The sequence below is a fragment of the Crocuta crocuta genome, unplaced genomic scaffold (genome assembly GCF_008692635.1).
Source record: "Crocuta crocuta isolate KB4526 unplaced genomic scaffold, BGI_CrCroc_1.0 scaffold614, whole genome shotgun sequence".
Taxonomy (NCBI): domain Eukaryota; kingdom Metazoa; phylum Chordata; class Mammalia; order Carnivora; family Hyaenidae; genus Crocuta; species Crocuta crocuta.
The window spans coordinates 125,007-142,607 of record NW_027529673.1 but is presented as its reverse complement, the minus strand read 5'-3'; the positions used below and the strand labels follow the sequence as shown (position 1 = coordinate 142,607).

The window sequence follows — 17,601 nt, the reverse complement described above, 5'->3', positions numbered from 1 at the left end:
AGCAAAAAAAGTATAATTTGAATATAATCCTAGTTTTATCATATCATATGGATGGATATATTTTATAAGAAATAACTGATGTCCAAGTATATTTTTTCTCTCTATTCACAACTAGCTGGAGAGCACCTCCTTACAAATGCATTTTCACAACAAATATTTATTGGGTAAATGCTAAACACCAGGGCTGTGTTAAGCCCCGGGGATAGGGCAACAAATAAAAAAGAATACCTGTTCCCATGGAACTTAGAGTCTGGTGTGAGGATGACAAATAAAAAGGCAAATATTTAACATGCTTGGTAGGTAACTAATGAGAAAAATAAGCCAAAGTCAAGAGAGAGTGGCTAGGATGAAGGGAAGAGAGGATGCTCCTTTAGTAGGGTATTCAAGGGACAGCTCTCAGAAAGCATGACATTAGACTAGAGGTCTAAGTGAAGTGGGGGAATTTTAAGTCATGCAGATGTAATGCAGAATGCTGTTCCAGGCTGAGGGAACAGTGTGTGCAAAGACCCTGAGAAGGTGCCTGCTTGGGTAGAGTGGGATGTGAAGATTTGGAGAGGTGATGGGAGTTGTTTCTTGTATGGAACCAAGGACCAGGGTAAGTATAATGAGTTTTATTGAGTAATGAGTTGGAGAGTTTTGATTGGACTTAGGTTCTAAAAGGATCTTTCTGGGAAAAAAGTTAAGATTGGTCTTTGAGTCAAAGACTGAAGTAAATGAAATAAAAAACCATTCTCTTTATCTTTAAGGGAACTATACTCTGAGAGTTGATTGCTCCCCACTGATGTACAGCTTGGTATACAACCTAACAAAGGAGGTAAAAATAATTACGTATCATTTTAGAAAATTTGAGCTCTACAAATGATGTTTCACTGAGGTACCATTATTATGTTAAGCAGCTGCCTTGTTTTATAATTTGTGTTTTTCTCATAGAGCAAATACCCACTCCTGAGAACATTGCATGTCATAAACTGTTTATACGTATTACCCCGTTTCCCCCAACTTCCCTGAAGTAGCCTTTGGATAGCATTGCGTCTACCATCCCCATATGAAACTGAGAACACTGAGATCAAAAAGCATTAGCCACCAAAGTCACAAAACTTGTGTAGTAGCTGAGCCAGGACTTACTTGGTCCTGTGGTTTAAGTCCTTAATTTTAAAACTGCTTTATACTCCTTCATATCACAATACCAGTTAGTCCAGGATGCAGGAAGAGTTAAAATTTCTAAGTGATTGAGAAAGACTATGTGTAAAAACACCCAAGAATGGACTCCATGGCCAAGTCAATTTGAGGCAGAGGCTAAGTGAGACCGTGTACCCCCCTTCCTGAATTCCTGACTTGAACTGCGGTCCACTGAGCCCCCCTGATCTGGGCTGATTGCTAAAGTTGTCTTAGTTCTGACAGTGGCACAAGGTACGGAACCTGCTGGAGAGACAGTGCCTGAATTCCCATAGGGCTGACAGGCAACTCTTCCCTTTAGTGGTCCTGCTACTGGACGGTCCTAATGTTAGTCATAATGAAGAAGTTGTTGCTTGGAAGATTTTTGTTGTTCCTGCTAAGTATCTGATTTAAACTGGAAAGGAAAAAAAAAAAAAGAGTTGCCTATTTAATGGAATTACCAATTGGAGTATAAATACCAAGAAAAACACAATTATTGCCCTTCAGATAGGGATTTTAAGTAAGATTTAAATATCACTAACCTTTGGTTTCAAAAGCATGGAATTTCATCTTATAACTTAACTTCCCATAGGAATAGAAGCAAATTACTTTGAGAAAATGTATTCATGTCGATACTCAAGAGCTGCATCATTTGCCTGTACTTTTTTTCAGTTTCTATGAAATGTATAAAAATTTAAGTACCTGAAAACAGGGTATTTCAGAGAAATTTCAACATTCATGTAATTTAAGGTAAATGCTGAGGAAGCTTGGGAGCTATATATGTTTTCTGGGTGGTTTGGTGGCACCCAGGGACAATAGCAAAAACAGTACTCTAAGTCAGATTCCAGATTATGTGATGCTTGCCGGTTTGCAGTCTGATACTATGTTTTGTTTATTTGGAGAGAGGGATTTATAGCATTTTAAATTTTAGTGATGAACTGAGAATTTAGTCATGTTTTTCTACACTACTCTAAATTTGTATTTCTTTTTAAATGTTTATTTTTGAGAGAGAGAAACAGAGAGACAGAGTTTGACTACGGGAGGGGCAGAAAAGAGACACAGAATCCAAAGCAGGCTCCAGGCTCTGAGCTGTCAGCACAGAGCCCTATGAGGAGCTCAAACCCACCAAACGTGGGCTCATGACCTGAGCCAAAGTCGGACGCTTAACCTCTAAATTTGCATTTCTCAGAATAAATGGAGTGGTGCAAATTATATCAAATAAGTAGCCCTTGTATCAAAATTTTGTGTAAATGTATAAGCTTGAGTGAAATTATTTTACTACTTTATTTATTCGTATTTTGCAAGTTAAGATGTTGACATAATTTCTGACTCTCTCCCCATGCTTATGCAGATTTATTTAGGTTCCCATAGACCTTTGCGCATACCTCTCATATAGCACCTAGCGCATTGAATTCCACATTTTTACTTATAGTTCCCACGAGTACAAAGTATGTAATGTGTCTTTTTGAGCTTTGTTTCCCTGGCATTCACAAGTCTTAAACAACATAGGTACTCTATCAATTTTTAAAAATCGAATTTGTTAAAAAACAGAACATAGGGTTTTTATTAAATATAAATTAAAAACATTGTGTGCATATAATGTATAATAAATAACCTGTGAATAACTATGGAACATTATTTGAAGGTTAGTTTGTGAAATGTTTTTGGGATAACATCTAATGCTCTAGATGTCAAGAATAGGTCTAGGATTCAATAATAGGTCGTATTTTCCTCCCTTAGTTTTCTCATCAGTCAAACCAGAAACCAGTAAAACCAGTACTTAATGAAATAACAGTAAATACTCAATTAATTAAATAAAATATCAATGCATTTGTTTTTATTATGTATTATTTAATGACCTTTAGCGACCTTACTGGCTAGAGGCAATATTAAAAGAAATACCTTCTCTTCACCACCTTACTTCCTTTCACTTTCTTTTTTTATAAGAGAAGTCTGTTTTTGAGAGCAGCCTTCATGCATTAGAAAAAAATAGACCCAAAAAAACTTACAATAGGACCATTCCTTTGAATAGGACCATTCCTTTGAATATAATGGCTTGGTAATAATTAGGCCTTCTTTTCCATACACTTCATGTGAGTTTTTATAGTGGCCCCACTTATAAATAATAGCATGAGCATTTTCCCATATTGTTAAAAACTCATTATTGTAATTCTTAATGACTGCTAATAATATGAATTGCATTGCTTGTTTTGCTGAATATAGTTTATCTATTCATTCCCTGGCTGATGGACATTTTTATTTTAAAATATCTGATTTGTAAGTATTCTCTTTTTTCCCTTTTAACCTGCGTAGCTCCAAAGCCCCGATGAAGGCTTTGAAGGCAAATCTCTTTTTGAGAGCTGGAATGGAAAAAGTCCTTCACCTGAGTTCAGTGGTGTGCCCAGGTAAACATGCAAACAAGAGTTGCTAGTGGATACAGTATGGGGTTGTGTTGAAAATGAAAGTATACTTCCTTTCAATGATAAAGAAAAGGCAATGCTTTGGTTCACAAATAAAATATTATGTGTTTGGGTGTTAAATCTGTAGGCCATGAAACAATGGTTCTTTTTTGAGTAGGCAATATATATACATGATACACAAGTCAAAAGTATGATAGAAAGTAATTCCCCTCACATTTCTGTCCCTAGTTACTCGATACATTTTCTCTTTTCTGAACATCATACAGTTAACAATTATTTTGGTTACTCTAGGAAAACCATAGACATCATTTCAGTATTGGTTGTGTCTTCACAAGCAAGATTACAGGACTAAATATCTCAGAGATAAAGATTGATTAGAGATGAGATTATAACTTTAAAGAGTATGAATAATTTAAAAATGTTAAGGGTAAGATTTGCATCTAAGTTATCTAAAAAAAATCTCTGCTTCTTTTACGTTTATCATGGACAACAAATACAGGTAATCAAATAAGATAATGAGGGGAAATATTTTTCAATGTAATGAATCTTGTTATTTTATTTTATTATTTTTTAATGAATCTTTTTGAAAAATAGCTTACATAGTTGTGATATTGTGATTTATAATAAGAAGTACATATCCAATCTTTGGCCACTTTTCTGGCACAGATAACTCCCTAAATCTTTAGAATTTTCTAAGTGATGAAAGAGGCAAGGGTGTTCTCTTGTTATGTTAACAAGGTGACCTTTGGACCCCCATCTAAGGATGAGGGCTGAGGGCCAGGTGGACAGCTGCATAATTAGAGGATTGGGACTTTCAGTCCCACCCCAGGAGCAGAGGTGAATCAATTTGCAATGGGCAATGATTTAATCAACCATGGCTTTGTAATGAGACTTCCATAAAAACCCAAAAAGATAGGGTTCAGAGAGCTTCCACACTGAGTGGCATACACGGGGAGGGCATGGAGAGCTCTGTGCCCTTTCACCACATCTCGCCCCATGCATCTCCTTCACCTGGCTGTTCCCAAGTTATATCCTTTTATACCAGTGATATATCCTTTATACCAGTGATCTGATCAAGTAAATAAAATGTTTCTCTGAGTTCTGGGAACAGCTCTAGCAAATTAATCGAACCCAAGGAGGGGAACTAGGGAATCTCTAATCTGTAGCGTGTTGTTGAGAAACGCACATATCCACCTGAGTTTGTGTTCAGCTTCTGAAGTCAGTGGAGGGGCAGTCTTTTTCCACATGTTGGAATTGGGTCCAGGAACCCAAAAGAACAATGGTCACTACTACCCAAAACAGCCTTATGGAAGTAGATACTTCATGATCAGAATTGCTAATCCTCTCAAATATTTTGTTGTTGTTACTTATCTAACATGATTTTTATAAATAAAAATTACATTTAAAGTAGTAAGAATGGAGTTTAATAAATCTTTAACCTGTACTCACTGAAGAAATAACTCAAATAATTTCATGTTTTATCCCTATAAGGATTAGCAAGTTGGGATCTGGTAATGATTTTGAGGTGTTCTTCCAAAGACTCGGAATTGCTTCAGGCAGAGCACGGTACACTAAAAATTGGGTAAGTCTATCAATAAGCTTTTCAGGGTTATTTATGAATGTATTTTAGCTAAATAAATAATTCTGAATTTTGAAAAGCAAGTTAAGCAGTAGAGAAATAGAGGAATTGAAGCACACATGGTTGAGATGGTGCTGCTACTACTACCTGGGGTAGTTCCTACATCTGGTATCCTGAGCTTTAGAACTTGAATTTTGATGTACTCCCTTAAATATATTTTCTGTTTCATTAGATGGCATTGCTTTCATGTAGTTACTTATACTAGAAATGTAGAAATTGTCTTTGATTCCTCTATACCTGTTATCATTTAAAAGTACTTAATATCAAGACCTGCAAATATTTGGATTTTTATCTCATTAGATCCCCAGTCATTAAACATGGAAGTTTATTTATCACAATAGATTATCATAGTGAAAGGCACAATAAACCATGAACACCTATACAATTCCTAATTTTTTTGGCTACCGATGTTGCTGATGAAGATAATGACACTTTTATAGTTTTTATTTTTATCAAGGAAACATAGGAACATAGTTCATAAACTGTCATACAGTCTGTAAGAGTGTGTAATGAAAAACAGTAACAAATTCAGATATTTTCAACTTTTTGTTTTATTCTGATATCTATCTGCATGCTTATAAATAATTTGCTCATGCTATTTCTTTATTTTTCACTTTTGTGTATATCTGTTTTCTTCTCATTAGGGAAGATGGACATTTAGCTCTTTTTTATCACTTCTTCCAGCTCCCAAATACTTTCCCTCATTGCATTTTCTCAGTATATACTTGTACTACACTTGATTAGAATATCTTTTTATCCTCCATGTATCCATAACTGATTCACCACAACTTTTACTATATTTAAAAACATCAGGTGATCTAGCAGATTTCATTTTCCCCCTTGGGATCTTCTCCTGTTCCTCTGAATTCTCTGCCTGTTCTCTCTACCTGTGGCATAGCTCTTGCCTATGAAATTTTCCTTCAGTGAGAAATCTGAGAGCATCTTCATTTCTCTCCTGTTTGGCATCTTCTCTTTCCTGGATTTTGTATCTTCCTTTTTCTTGTTTACTCTTTACTGTTTTTGGAATATATCCTTCAGGAACTTCATGAAAAGGGTGTATGAAATCTAAAGCCCTTGCATGTCTGAAATACATTTAAACTACACACTATTCTTTGGCAGTTTGCCTGGGCACAATGCTTTTGGTTGAAAATCCTATATCGTCAGAATTTTGAACTCATTACTCAATGTATTCCAGCCTTCAGGATTGCTTTTGAGAAATTTGGTGCTATTTGATCCCTGATCCCTTGGATTTTTTTTCTTTATTGAAGTATAATTGGAATTCTATATTCTATTAGTTTCACGTTTGCATTATAGTGATTCACTATTTTTATACATTACAAAATGATCCCCACAATATATCTAGTTACCATCTATCAATATACAAAGTTGTTGCAGTATTATTCACTATATTCCCTGCACTGTACTTTACGTCTCCATGACTTACTTATTTTACAACTGGAAGTTTGTACTTGGGATTTCCCTTAAATACCATAAAAAGCTGATTGAAGTCCTGTATACGGGGTGGCACTTGTCAAATGGGAAGCTTCAGAGAAGAGTGATCGAGAATGCCTATTCTGGTTGCATCATGGGAAGGCAACAACTCTGAGAATCTATAGGTCTTTTCTCTTGGACTATTCTCCCCAGACAGGAAATCTTTAATCTGGCCTTTGGGGTAGGAAGTTAGGAAAGGTTCGATGGGGGTGGTGATGAGAGTAGATGTTAATATTATCTACATTTTACCTGTGAGAAAACTACAGTAAAGAAAGACTAATCGGGGCGCCTGGGTGGCTTAGTCGGTTAAACGTCCGACTTTCGCTTAGGTCATGATCTCGCGGTTCGTGGGTTCCGGCCCCGCGTCGGGCTCTGTGCTGACTGCCAGCTCAGAGCCTGGAGCCTGTTTCAGTCTGTGACTCCTTCTCTCTCTGACCCTCCCCTGCTCACGCTGTCTCTCTCTCTCTCTCTCTCCTAGAAATAAATAAAACATTATATATGTATATATAAAAAAAGAAAGACTAATAATCTTTGGGTTAATAAACACTCAGAAGTTATTTGGTAATAGGTCCTAAAACCTGGACTCAAACTCTCCAATTTTAGAGTCTTAGCCTCTTCAACACACTGCTGTATAAAGTGCTCTTCTATTTCAGTAAAAAAAGGAGCAACTAAAATAATAAGCAGCTAAATAAAGCAGGCAAAAGCATAAATCAGCAATTCAAAGTTGGAAAAGTCCTTGCCTCTTGCCTCTTGTGTATTTTCTTACCTATGTCTGAGCATTCCTTCTCTCTCCTGAGTGAGACTCTGGATCCATTACTGAATTCGCTATGTGGAGTTTTCACACTTCTGCACATTGCTTGTCAGAGAATTATCTGTTCATGGAATTTCAGTCATTAACAATTTGCAGCATTGCCCTATATGACATTATATAATACTTATTTACTTGCCTCTACCAATTCTCTGTCTTCTTAAATTATTTGTACTGAAATGCAACATTAATCTTGTCTTCGTTTCAACAACACTTTCACATATCCTGTGTTCTTGAAGGCAAGACTGTTAGGTCTTTCCAAATAATGTTTATGCTATCATTTATGTTACATACACATTTTTTATTAAAAAGGTTTTTTTTATGTTTATTTTTGAGAAAGACAGAGAGTGAGTGGAGGAGGGGCAGAGAGAGGGAGACACAGAATCTGAAGCAGGCTCCAGGCTCTGAGCTGTTAGCACAGACCCTGATATGGGGCTTGAACGATGAACCGTGCTGAAGTCGGACACTTAACTAACTGAGTCACCCAGGCACCCCACACATATTTTTTAATTAGTAAAAACCTGGGGTGTGTTTTAATATTATAATGCTAACCTTTTAGTAAGTGGCTTTATTAAGGCACTGAAATACTTTTCTTTACTCATTACTGACCAAAACAGTTTTACTAATATTAATAGTAAATGTGATACCATGCATTTTATTATAAGCTATCTTACAAGAGAAATATTTTGTGGGCTTTTTTTTTTTTTTTGTAGGCAACAAACAAATTCAGGAGCTATCCACTGTATCACAGTGTCTACGAAACATATGAATTGGTAGAGAAGTTTTATGATCCAACTTTTAAATATCACCTCACTGTGGCCCAGGTTCGAGGAGGGATGGTATTTGAACTAGCCGATTCCATAGTGCTCCCATTTGACTGTCAAGATTATGCTACAGTTTTAAGAAACTATGCTGACAAAATCTACAATATTTCAATGAAACATCCACAAGAAATGAAAATGTACAGTGTGTCATTTGGTATGCTGCACTTCCTCTTTCAGAATTCATTATCTGTGGGTTTTATTTAATCTCTAAAATACAATGACCTACTTTAGTCCATTTATTGATTATTGCCATTCCATGGGATCAGATACATTCTTTATGTCTGTAAAGTGTTTTCGCTTTCATTGACGCTCATCTTGTAATATTTAAATATAAATATGGTGTAGAATGCAAAAGAAGACAGCTTCCTATATTGTTCCCTTTGCGTAAGCCATACAACAATGCCATTAGGTCCTGATTTCTATTTCAGATTCACTTTTTTCTGCTGTGAAGAATTTTACAGAAATTGCTTCTAAGTTCAGTGAGAGACTTCAAGACGTGAACAAAAATAAGTATGTTCTACATTTTTTAAGTTATGCATATAATAGATACAATTTAATAACCTTGTTCAACTATTCAAAACTGGATACATTTTCAATGATATCCAATCATTCTTACTACAATAACACACTCCCCCTTTGGAATATGAATTCTATGAAAGCAGGAAGTATCTGATAATTGATAACAGCAGGCATTCAAATCTTGTTAAAAGAATAAACAACATTTCTTGTGTTCATGATGGTTTATCTTTAATAACAATATAAACATTAGCTGTCATTTGGTAAAATATGTATAATATTCCAGACACCTTACATTAACATTAATAGACTATCCTTTTTTACTTCTTTGCTTGGAAACTTATCCTTCTCTCCATGAGCTATCCCATTCAATATTGAAATGACTGCTTTGAGTAGATTCCTAGGATACAAGATGAAAAAAGTCTTACCTATTTTTAAATACCGAGGTTTGTCAATTCATTATTACTTCAAGATAAGTAAAAATTTCTGTCATCTTTTCAATTGGCAAGTATAACTTTATGTGCTTTTACAAGCTCCAGGAGAATAGTATTTTATAGGTTTCTTTAAATGTAAGTGTGTATGCTATTCTTAATTTGCATATCATAGGAATTTAGGATATATTGTGTTTAGTTTTGTTCTAAATTTTATTAAATTTTTTTAAGTTTATTTACTTATTTTGAGAGACAGAGAGTGTGAGCCAGGGAGGGGCACAGGAGAGGGGAGAGAGAGAATCCCAAGCAGGCTCTGTGTCATCAACACAGAACCTGATGTGGACCTCTATCTCATGAATGGTGAGATTGTGACCTGAGCTGAAATCAGTAGTTGGATGCTTAATTTACTGAGCTACCCAGGCATTCCTGTTTTGTTCTGAATTTTCAGTTTTCTGTGTAGTGTGCACATTTTCATGAAGTGACAACTGTATTCATTTTCTTTTTTAGCCCAATATCATTGAGAATTATGAATGATCAACTGATGTTTTTGGAACGAGCATTTATTGATCCTTTAGGATTACCAGACAGGCCTTTCCATAGGTGAGGATACAAATATGACTCTTGACTATATCATTCTGTCTTAGTTTTTGCATTGTGGAAAAATATAGCTGATTTCTTTCAGGCAAAGAGAAAATTTAAAATATATATAGCAAATGATAAATATATTATTTCCTCATATAATGTAATATGATGGTTACATAACTTTCTTTTTAATATTTTTACCTCTGATTATAAAAAAATATATGTTCATTGTAGGAAATTTAGAAGATTCACAAAGTCACAAGTGGGAAGTAAAAATCTCCCTAATTCCATCAGTTAGTTTATGCTTGTATACTGATTTAGATAATTTTAGCCCCTTTCTCATTTTATTTTATTTTTTTTTAATTTTTTTTTTAATGTTTTATTTATTTCTAGGAGAGAGAGAGAGACAGCGTGAGCAGGGGAGGGTCAGAGAGAGAGGGAGTCACAGACTGAAACAGGCTCCAGGCTCTGAGCTGGCAGTCAGCACAGAGCCCGACGCGGGGCTCGAACCCACAAACCGCGAGATCATGACCTAAGCGAAAGTCGGACGCTTAACCGACTAAGCCACCCAGGCGCCCCAGCCCCTCTCTCATTTTAAATATATTTGTGTTTATGTATCTATATAAGACATAATAAATATATGTGAAATGTAATAAATATATATTTATTTACTCTCCTAATGTTCACATTTTTTTTGCTAATTCTTGATAATTGTAATTATTTCTGATAAACATCAGTGGCAAACATTAGATTGATCCTACTAAAAGCTGCAGAATGAATTAGATCACTGACTAGCAAGAAATAGCCCCACCTTTCTGTTTATGGATTATTAAAGGATCAGAACTGAGCATGATCTAAATATGGTGACTGGTTTCCCAATGGCAGTATGATTGTGCCTCTTTCCTTCTTTACCTCTGTGCTTGGGAACTTAGCCTTCCCTTCATGGACTATTACATGAACTAGCATAGGTCTTGTCTTTTCTTTTCTTTAAGCTTTTTTTTTTAATTTATTTTGAGACAGGCAGAGGCAATATGAGTAGGGGAGAGGCAGAGAGAGAGGAAGAGAGAGAGAATTCCAAGCAGGCTCTGTGCTGCCAGCTGCATAGAGCCCAATGTGGGACTCGAGCTCATGAAACTGTGAGAATATGACCTGAGCCAAAACCAAGAGTTGGATGCTTTACCTACTGAGCCACTCAGGCACCCTGACATAGGTCTTTCAATAAAACATCACCTTCTCCCTAGGTCATGTTAAATTTAACAACGTTGTTTTTAATAATTCTTCATAATTTAAGGTAGGCATTCTAACATGTTAGTGTGTCATCTTTTTTAAAGAGAAAAACACAGTAGTAGGTTGGCAGGTCATGAATAGGACTTTAATAATCACCACTGTGCTACATTTCAGGGGGTAAAGTGGGATAGTGAAAGGTCAGTACTTATTTGCAATGTAACTTGAGCCTGACCACTTAATCTCTCATATCTCAATTTCTTCCTTTTGGAAATACTAAAGTCAACTTTGTAGAGTTTATTTTCAAGGGTTAGAAAAATTATACGCAAATTATTCAATATCAGGCATGATCCATAGTAGGTGCCAAGCTATTATGGCTCCTGTTATTTTTGTTGCTATGAACCATGTAAAGTCATCTGTTTAAAGTCAAAACATAATTAGATAAAGGTTTTGTATCCAAGATATATAAACAACTTTATAATCCGATTAGAATGGACAGAAGACATGAGTAGACATTTTTCCAAAGGAGACATACAGATGGACAAAAAACACATGAAAAGATGCTCAGGGCACCTGGGTGGCTCAGTTGGCTAAGTGTCTAACTCTTGATTTCCACTCACATCATGATCTCACAGTTTGTGCATTCCCACTCTCTTTCTCTCTCAAAACCAAATACATAAACATGTTTTAAAAAGAAGTAAAAAAAAAAAATGCGCAACATCACTGATCATCAAAAAAATGCAAATAAAAACTAAAATGAGATATCACCTCACACTTGTCAGAATGGCTAAAATCAACAATGCAAGAAATAGGTGTTGGTGAGGATGTGGGGAAAAGGGAACCCTCTTACATTTTTGACAGGAATGCAAACTGGTACAGTCACTCTGGACAACAGTATGGAGTTTCCTCAAAAAGTTAAAAATAGAACTACCCTACAATCCAGTAAACGCACTACTACGTATTTACCCAAAGAATAAAAAAAAAAAAAACTAATTCAAAGGTATACATGCATCTCAGTATTTATAGCAGCATTATCTACAGTAGGCAAACTATGAAAACAGCCCAAATGTCTATCAACTGATGAATAAATAAAGAAGTGTTATGTATATACAATGGAATACTACTCAGCCATAAAAAAGAATGAAATCTCAGGCTGCCTCGGTAACTCAGTCAGTTAAGCGTCTGACTTTGACACAGGTCATGATCTCAACAGTCCGTGAGTTTAAGCTCTGCATTGGGCTCTGTGCTGACAGCTCAGAGTCTGGAGCCTGCTTCAGATTCTGTGTCTCCCTCTCTTTCTGACCCTGCCCGCTTGTGCTCCATTTCTCTCTCTCTCCCTCTCTTTCTCAAAAATAAATAAACATCAAAAAAAAGAGAATGAAATCTTGCCATTTGGTATAATGTGGATGGAGCTAGAAAATATTATGCAAAGTGAAATAAGTCCATCAGAGAAAGACAAATGCCATATAATTTCACTCATGTGGAATTTAATAACAAAACAAATGTGCATAGGGAAAAAAGAGAGAGGCAAAACAGGAATCAGACTCTTTTCTTTTAAAATTTTTTTTAAATCTTTTATTTATTTCTAGGAGAGAGAGACAGCATGAGCAGGGGAGGGTCAGAGAGAGAGGGAGTCACAGACTGAAACAGGCTCCAGGCTCTGAGCTGGCAGTCAGCACAGAGCCCGACGTGGGGCTCGAACCCACAAACCGCGAGATCATGACCCAAGCGAAAGTCGGACGCTTAACCGACTAAGCCACCCAGGCACCCCCAGACTCTTTTCTTTTAAAGTTTATTTATTTATTTTTGAGAGAGTGAGCTTAAGCGGAGTAGGGGCAGAGAGAGGGAGAAAGAGAATACCAAGGAGGCTGTCAGTGCAGGGCTCAACACAGGGCTTGATCTCATAGACACGGAGAAATCTCATGATATCCTGAGTGGAAGTCAGGAGTAGGATGCTTAACCAACTGGGCCAACCAGGTGCCCCTAGACTCTTAACTATAGAGAGCAAACTGATGGTTAACAGAAGGGAGGGTTGGGAGTGGGTGAAGTAGGTGAAGGGGATTAAGAGGACATGTATCACGATGAGTACTGAGTAATGTATAGAATTGTTGAGTTACTCACTACATTATTCCCCTGAATAATAACACTGCATGTTAACTAACTTGAATTTAAATAAAAATGTAAACAAAATGTCAAAACATAATTAATTAATACATACTTCATAGACTGGTCTTTGGAGATGACTAAACTTGGAAGTTTGACTGATGAGTGGCTTATTCATATCATAAAATTAGAATTGTGCAGTCCAGCGTTTGTAGAGCACTCCTGTTTTTCTCTTGTGTGTATCATTTGGACAACTGATAGATAGCACACTGTCTTTATCAACAGGCATGTCGTCTATGCTCCAAGCAGTCACAACAAGTATGCAGGGGAGTCGTTCCCAGGAATCTATGATGCTCTGTTTGATATTGAAAGCAAAACGGATCCTTCCAAGGCCTGGGGGGAAGTGAAGAGACAAATCGCAATTTCAGCCTTCACAGTGCAAGCTGCAGCAGGGACCCTGAGAGAAGTAGCCTAGGTGGTTTTCCAGAGAACCCGTACTGAATATGTAGGTACATCACTCAGAAGGAATCATGATGGTGTATTGATAAATTAAAACATAAAGCTATATAAATGTATTTGTACATACATATACATACACATACATCTTAGCATTCTTTCTTCTTCTCCCTATGATCAAAAAAAGAAAGATGGACCACTTTTATTCTATAATAATAGAAGGTTAGGGGCACCTGGGTGGCTCAGTCAGTTAAGGGTCCGACTTCGGCTCAGGTCATGATCTCATGGTTTGTGAGCTCGAGCCCCATGCCTCACTTTGTGCTGACAGCGCAGAGCCTGCCTGGGATTCCCTCTCTCCATCTCTCTGCCTCTCCCCGACTTGCTCTCTCTCTCTCAAAATAAATAGATAAAAATAATAATATAAGGTTATTCTGAGTTTGAACTAAGTGTTAAAATTAAGGCAATGCCTACTATATTAAAACACCTATGTGACATTATCAGAGATTCAAGTCTAATTCAACACTGGTGTTGGCTCCACTGGCCACGCAGGGCTGAGAGAGCACTATTTTAGTATACTAGGTGAGCAGCTCTGATCTAATCACACTGCTGGTAAACATAGTCACTCTGTACCAGAAAGGATAATTACTTTTGTTAAATTAGCAATTATTTTATTTATATCAAAGGGTATATGTAACATATGTATAGTGAAAAATAATAAAGAAATGAACCTTTGTAGAACTGCCCACCACAAATAGTCAGATTAAGAAAAGGAGCATTACCAATATCTTTGAGTCCCCCATGTGCACTGACCAGTATGCCTTCAACTTCTGCCGGAGATACTTTCTTGAATCTTATGTGAGTTTTTTCTGTTATTCATAATTATACCACACATGGTATAACCCTTATGTGTTTTGGCTTTGTGTATTTTTTAATTGTTTATAAATAAAATCATACTGTGTATGTATTTTCTAAGACTTGATTTTTTTGTTCACCTTTGAAGGTGCATCCACACATGTGTCATTGTGGCTGTAGTTCACTGACGTAGACCAATGGACTTGCATGAATGCAACATTTATCAGTCAGGGTCCAGTTTACACAAGGAAACCACATAGTAACACAAACAGGGAAAATTAATATAAAGACTGATTTTTTAAACAGACACGTGATAAGATGTTGAACAATACCCACCATCAGGGAAATATAAATCAAAAGTACAATGAGATACCACCTCATACCTATCAGAATGGCTAAAATTAACAATTCAGAAAACAGATGTTGGTGAGGATATGGAGGAATGGGAGCCCTCTTACACTGTTGGTGGGAATGCAAACGGGTGCAGCCACTCTGGAAAACAGTGTAGAGATGCCTCAAAAAATTAAAAATAGGACTACCCTAGGACCCAGAAACTGCACTACTAAGTATTTGTCCAAAGGACACAAAAATGCTGATTCAAAGGGGCACATGCACCCCAATGTTTATAGCAGCATTAACAATAACCAAATTATGGAAAGAGCCCAAATGTCCATGGGATGGAATATTACTCAGTGATCAAAAAGAATGAACCGCCATTTGCAACAACATGGATGGAAGTAGAGTGTGTTATGTTAAGCAAAACAAGTCAGTCAGACAAAAAAATAAGTATCATATGATTTAATTCCTATGTGGAATTTAGGAAACAAGATAGGTGGACATAGGGGAAGGGAAGGAAATATAAGATAAAAAGAGAGAGGGAGGCAAACCATAAGAATCTTAAATACAGAGAACAAACTGAGGGTTGCTGGAGGGGTGTTGGGTGGGGGGATGGGCTAAATGGGTGATGGACATTAAGGAGGGTACTTGGGATGAGCACTGGGTGTTATATCTAAGTGATGAATCATTAAATTCTACTCCTGAAATCATTATTACATTATATGTTAACTAACTTGGGATTTAAATAAAATTTTTATAAAAGGATGATTAGTTATAACAACATTGCTGTAAGGAGATACTGTCTAGTAAAAGGTAAAGGGAACTTTAAAGAACATAAGTGTAGCAGACACAAGGAACAGTCATTATCCCTAGGGCTGAGATGGAGCAGCTAATGAACTTCCCCCACCCCACAGGCCTTACCGAACAGCAGAGAAGTCACCATGGGGCTGAGCTCGCAGAACTTGTGAAACTCTCCAGAAACTTGCACTCTCTGCCACTGTGGGAGGCTGATTATAGGGAACTGTCTTGCCAGAGGCACTTCACTAGCAGACCAATCACAGGTGGTTTTAGAAGAAGCTTCTGGCTACTGTGTTCTGGCCACCATGAATGACTAGAAGCAAGTGCTAGAGGAGCAGACTGGACCACAGGACAGGGCACCACATGATGGCAGCACCGGTGAAGCCATGTGTGCTATATGAGCCACATCCTGAAGTCATTTGCTTGCAGAAGACTGCCAGATGAGCACATGGGAACCAAGAGGGAAAGCCCCTTCCTGCAAGGTCTCTAGAATGCCTTCTACTGACCAACTTTAACATCATGCCTCTCAGCACAGAAAAAAAATTTAAAGGATCCAGATATATTTACAAAGAGCAGGCAATGAAGAGTAAGTTTGGAGCAGAGAAGCAATAAATTGGATAGCTGACACAGAACACAATGTATTTGTTCATTTTTCTCCTGGTGGGAATTTAAAATGTTTTCTATCTTTTGCTCCTATAAACATGTCTCCAGATGCAAATATACAAATATACAGAAACATCTTTTCAGACAGCATCTATTTATAAATGAAATGTCTGGGTTGTAAAATGTGTACATTTTCAATTTTTACTGTGAAACTGTTTGAAGTGGTTTTATTTGCCTATGTTCCCAATGGCAAAGTGATCATATTACACAAGAGAATAGAAATAAGAAAGATTGGCAGGTTAGAGAAATACAAAGAATTTAGTGTTATTAGAATCCAAGGAGTGTGTCTATATGCTTAGCATCAGATCATGTAAGGCTTGGGAAGATACACTAAGGACTGTTACTATTTTCTTGTTTAAAAAGGAAAGCTACCTGAGTGGCTCAGTTGGTTGAGCATATGACTTTGGCTCAGGTCATCATCTCGTAGTTTCTAAGTTCAAGCCCCACATCAGGCTCGCTGCTGTCAGTACAGAGCCTGCTTCAGATTTTCTGCCCCCTTTCTCTGCCCCTCCCCTACTTTCACTCTCTCAAAAATAAATAAAACCTTTTTTAAAAAGCCATATGGTAATGTTAAACAGGGGAGATATATGTTAAGATTTACATTTTAGGAAGCATTCTGGCCTAGGTATAGGTGGATTGGAAGAGCACTAACACAGCAAGAGATCACAACCTGAACTATTTCTCATTACACCTATGCCATGTAGACCTTCACCCTCAGAATAGACAAGACTTCCCTCTTATCTTTCACATTTCATCTCTTCTGCAAAGACTTCCAGCATGTTCACCCATTCCCTGCTACCTTTACCTCTACCAGTCCTTAGGGACAAGTCTTGATCATTACCATGGCTATGGTCCCTCTACCAGGATGCAGTCTGCTGCAACCACGCATTTGTGAATCGTCAGTAGTGGGCATAGGGACCTATGCCTGAAAGATGATGTGTCTGGCAAATAGTGGGGCTGGAAAGCGGTGTACTCAGCACTAGGATTTCAGCAATGCCTTGTAATGGGATTTGATTGAACATACTAAGGCTTTTATTGATGTCAGGGATACACAGTCAGACCAATACTGTAGGTGATGCCTAGGCCTTGGGACAAGGTGAACACCACCATTCTAAAAAGTGAATAAAAACCCACATAGTCTGAAAGTTATGTGAACTTTCAGTCAAGTTGTAAACGTGCAGTAAGCATCCCCCCAAAACATTTTGTGTAGTTGCATGTCTTAAAAACATATTTTGGCTAATAACACATTTAATGTAAATGTCATTAACTGGAGGTTGTACAGGGACAGAAGCACAGCTTTGGG

General features: G+C 37.0%; 1 protein-coding gene across 2 annotated transcripts in view; it reads left to right on the top strand.

Moving 5' to 3' along the window:
* The window catches only part of FOLH1 (folate hydrolase 1), a 56,386-nt gene extending 41,777 nt beyond the window's left edge, over nt 1-14,609 (top strand). For both annotated transcript variants that reach the window (XM_077763041.1, XM_077763040.1), the window contains 7 exons: nt 747-814; nt 3,469-3,560; nt 5,067-5,157; nt 8,227-8,491; nt 8,766-8,847; nt 9,792-9,884; nt 13,479-14,609. In XM_077763041.1, the coding sequence (XP_077619167.1) occupies nt 747-814; nt 3,469-3,560; nt 5,067-5,157; nt 8,227-8,491; nt 8,766-8,847; nt 9,792-9,884; nt 13,479-13,668 (881 nt within the window). In that variant the 3' untranslated portion in view covers nt 13,669-14,609. The remainder of the gene's footprint in view (nt 1-746; nt 815-3,468; nt 3,561-5,066; nt 5,158-8,226; nt 8,492-8,765; nt 8,848-9,791; nt 9,885-13,478) is intronic.
* The last annotated feature ends 2,992 nt before the right edge of the window (nt 14,610-17,601 follow it).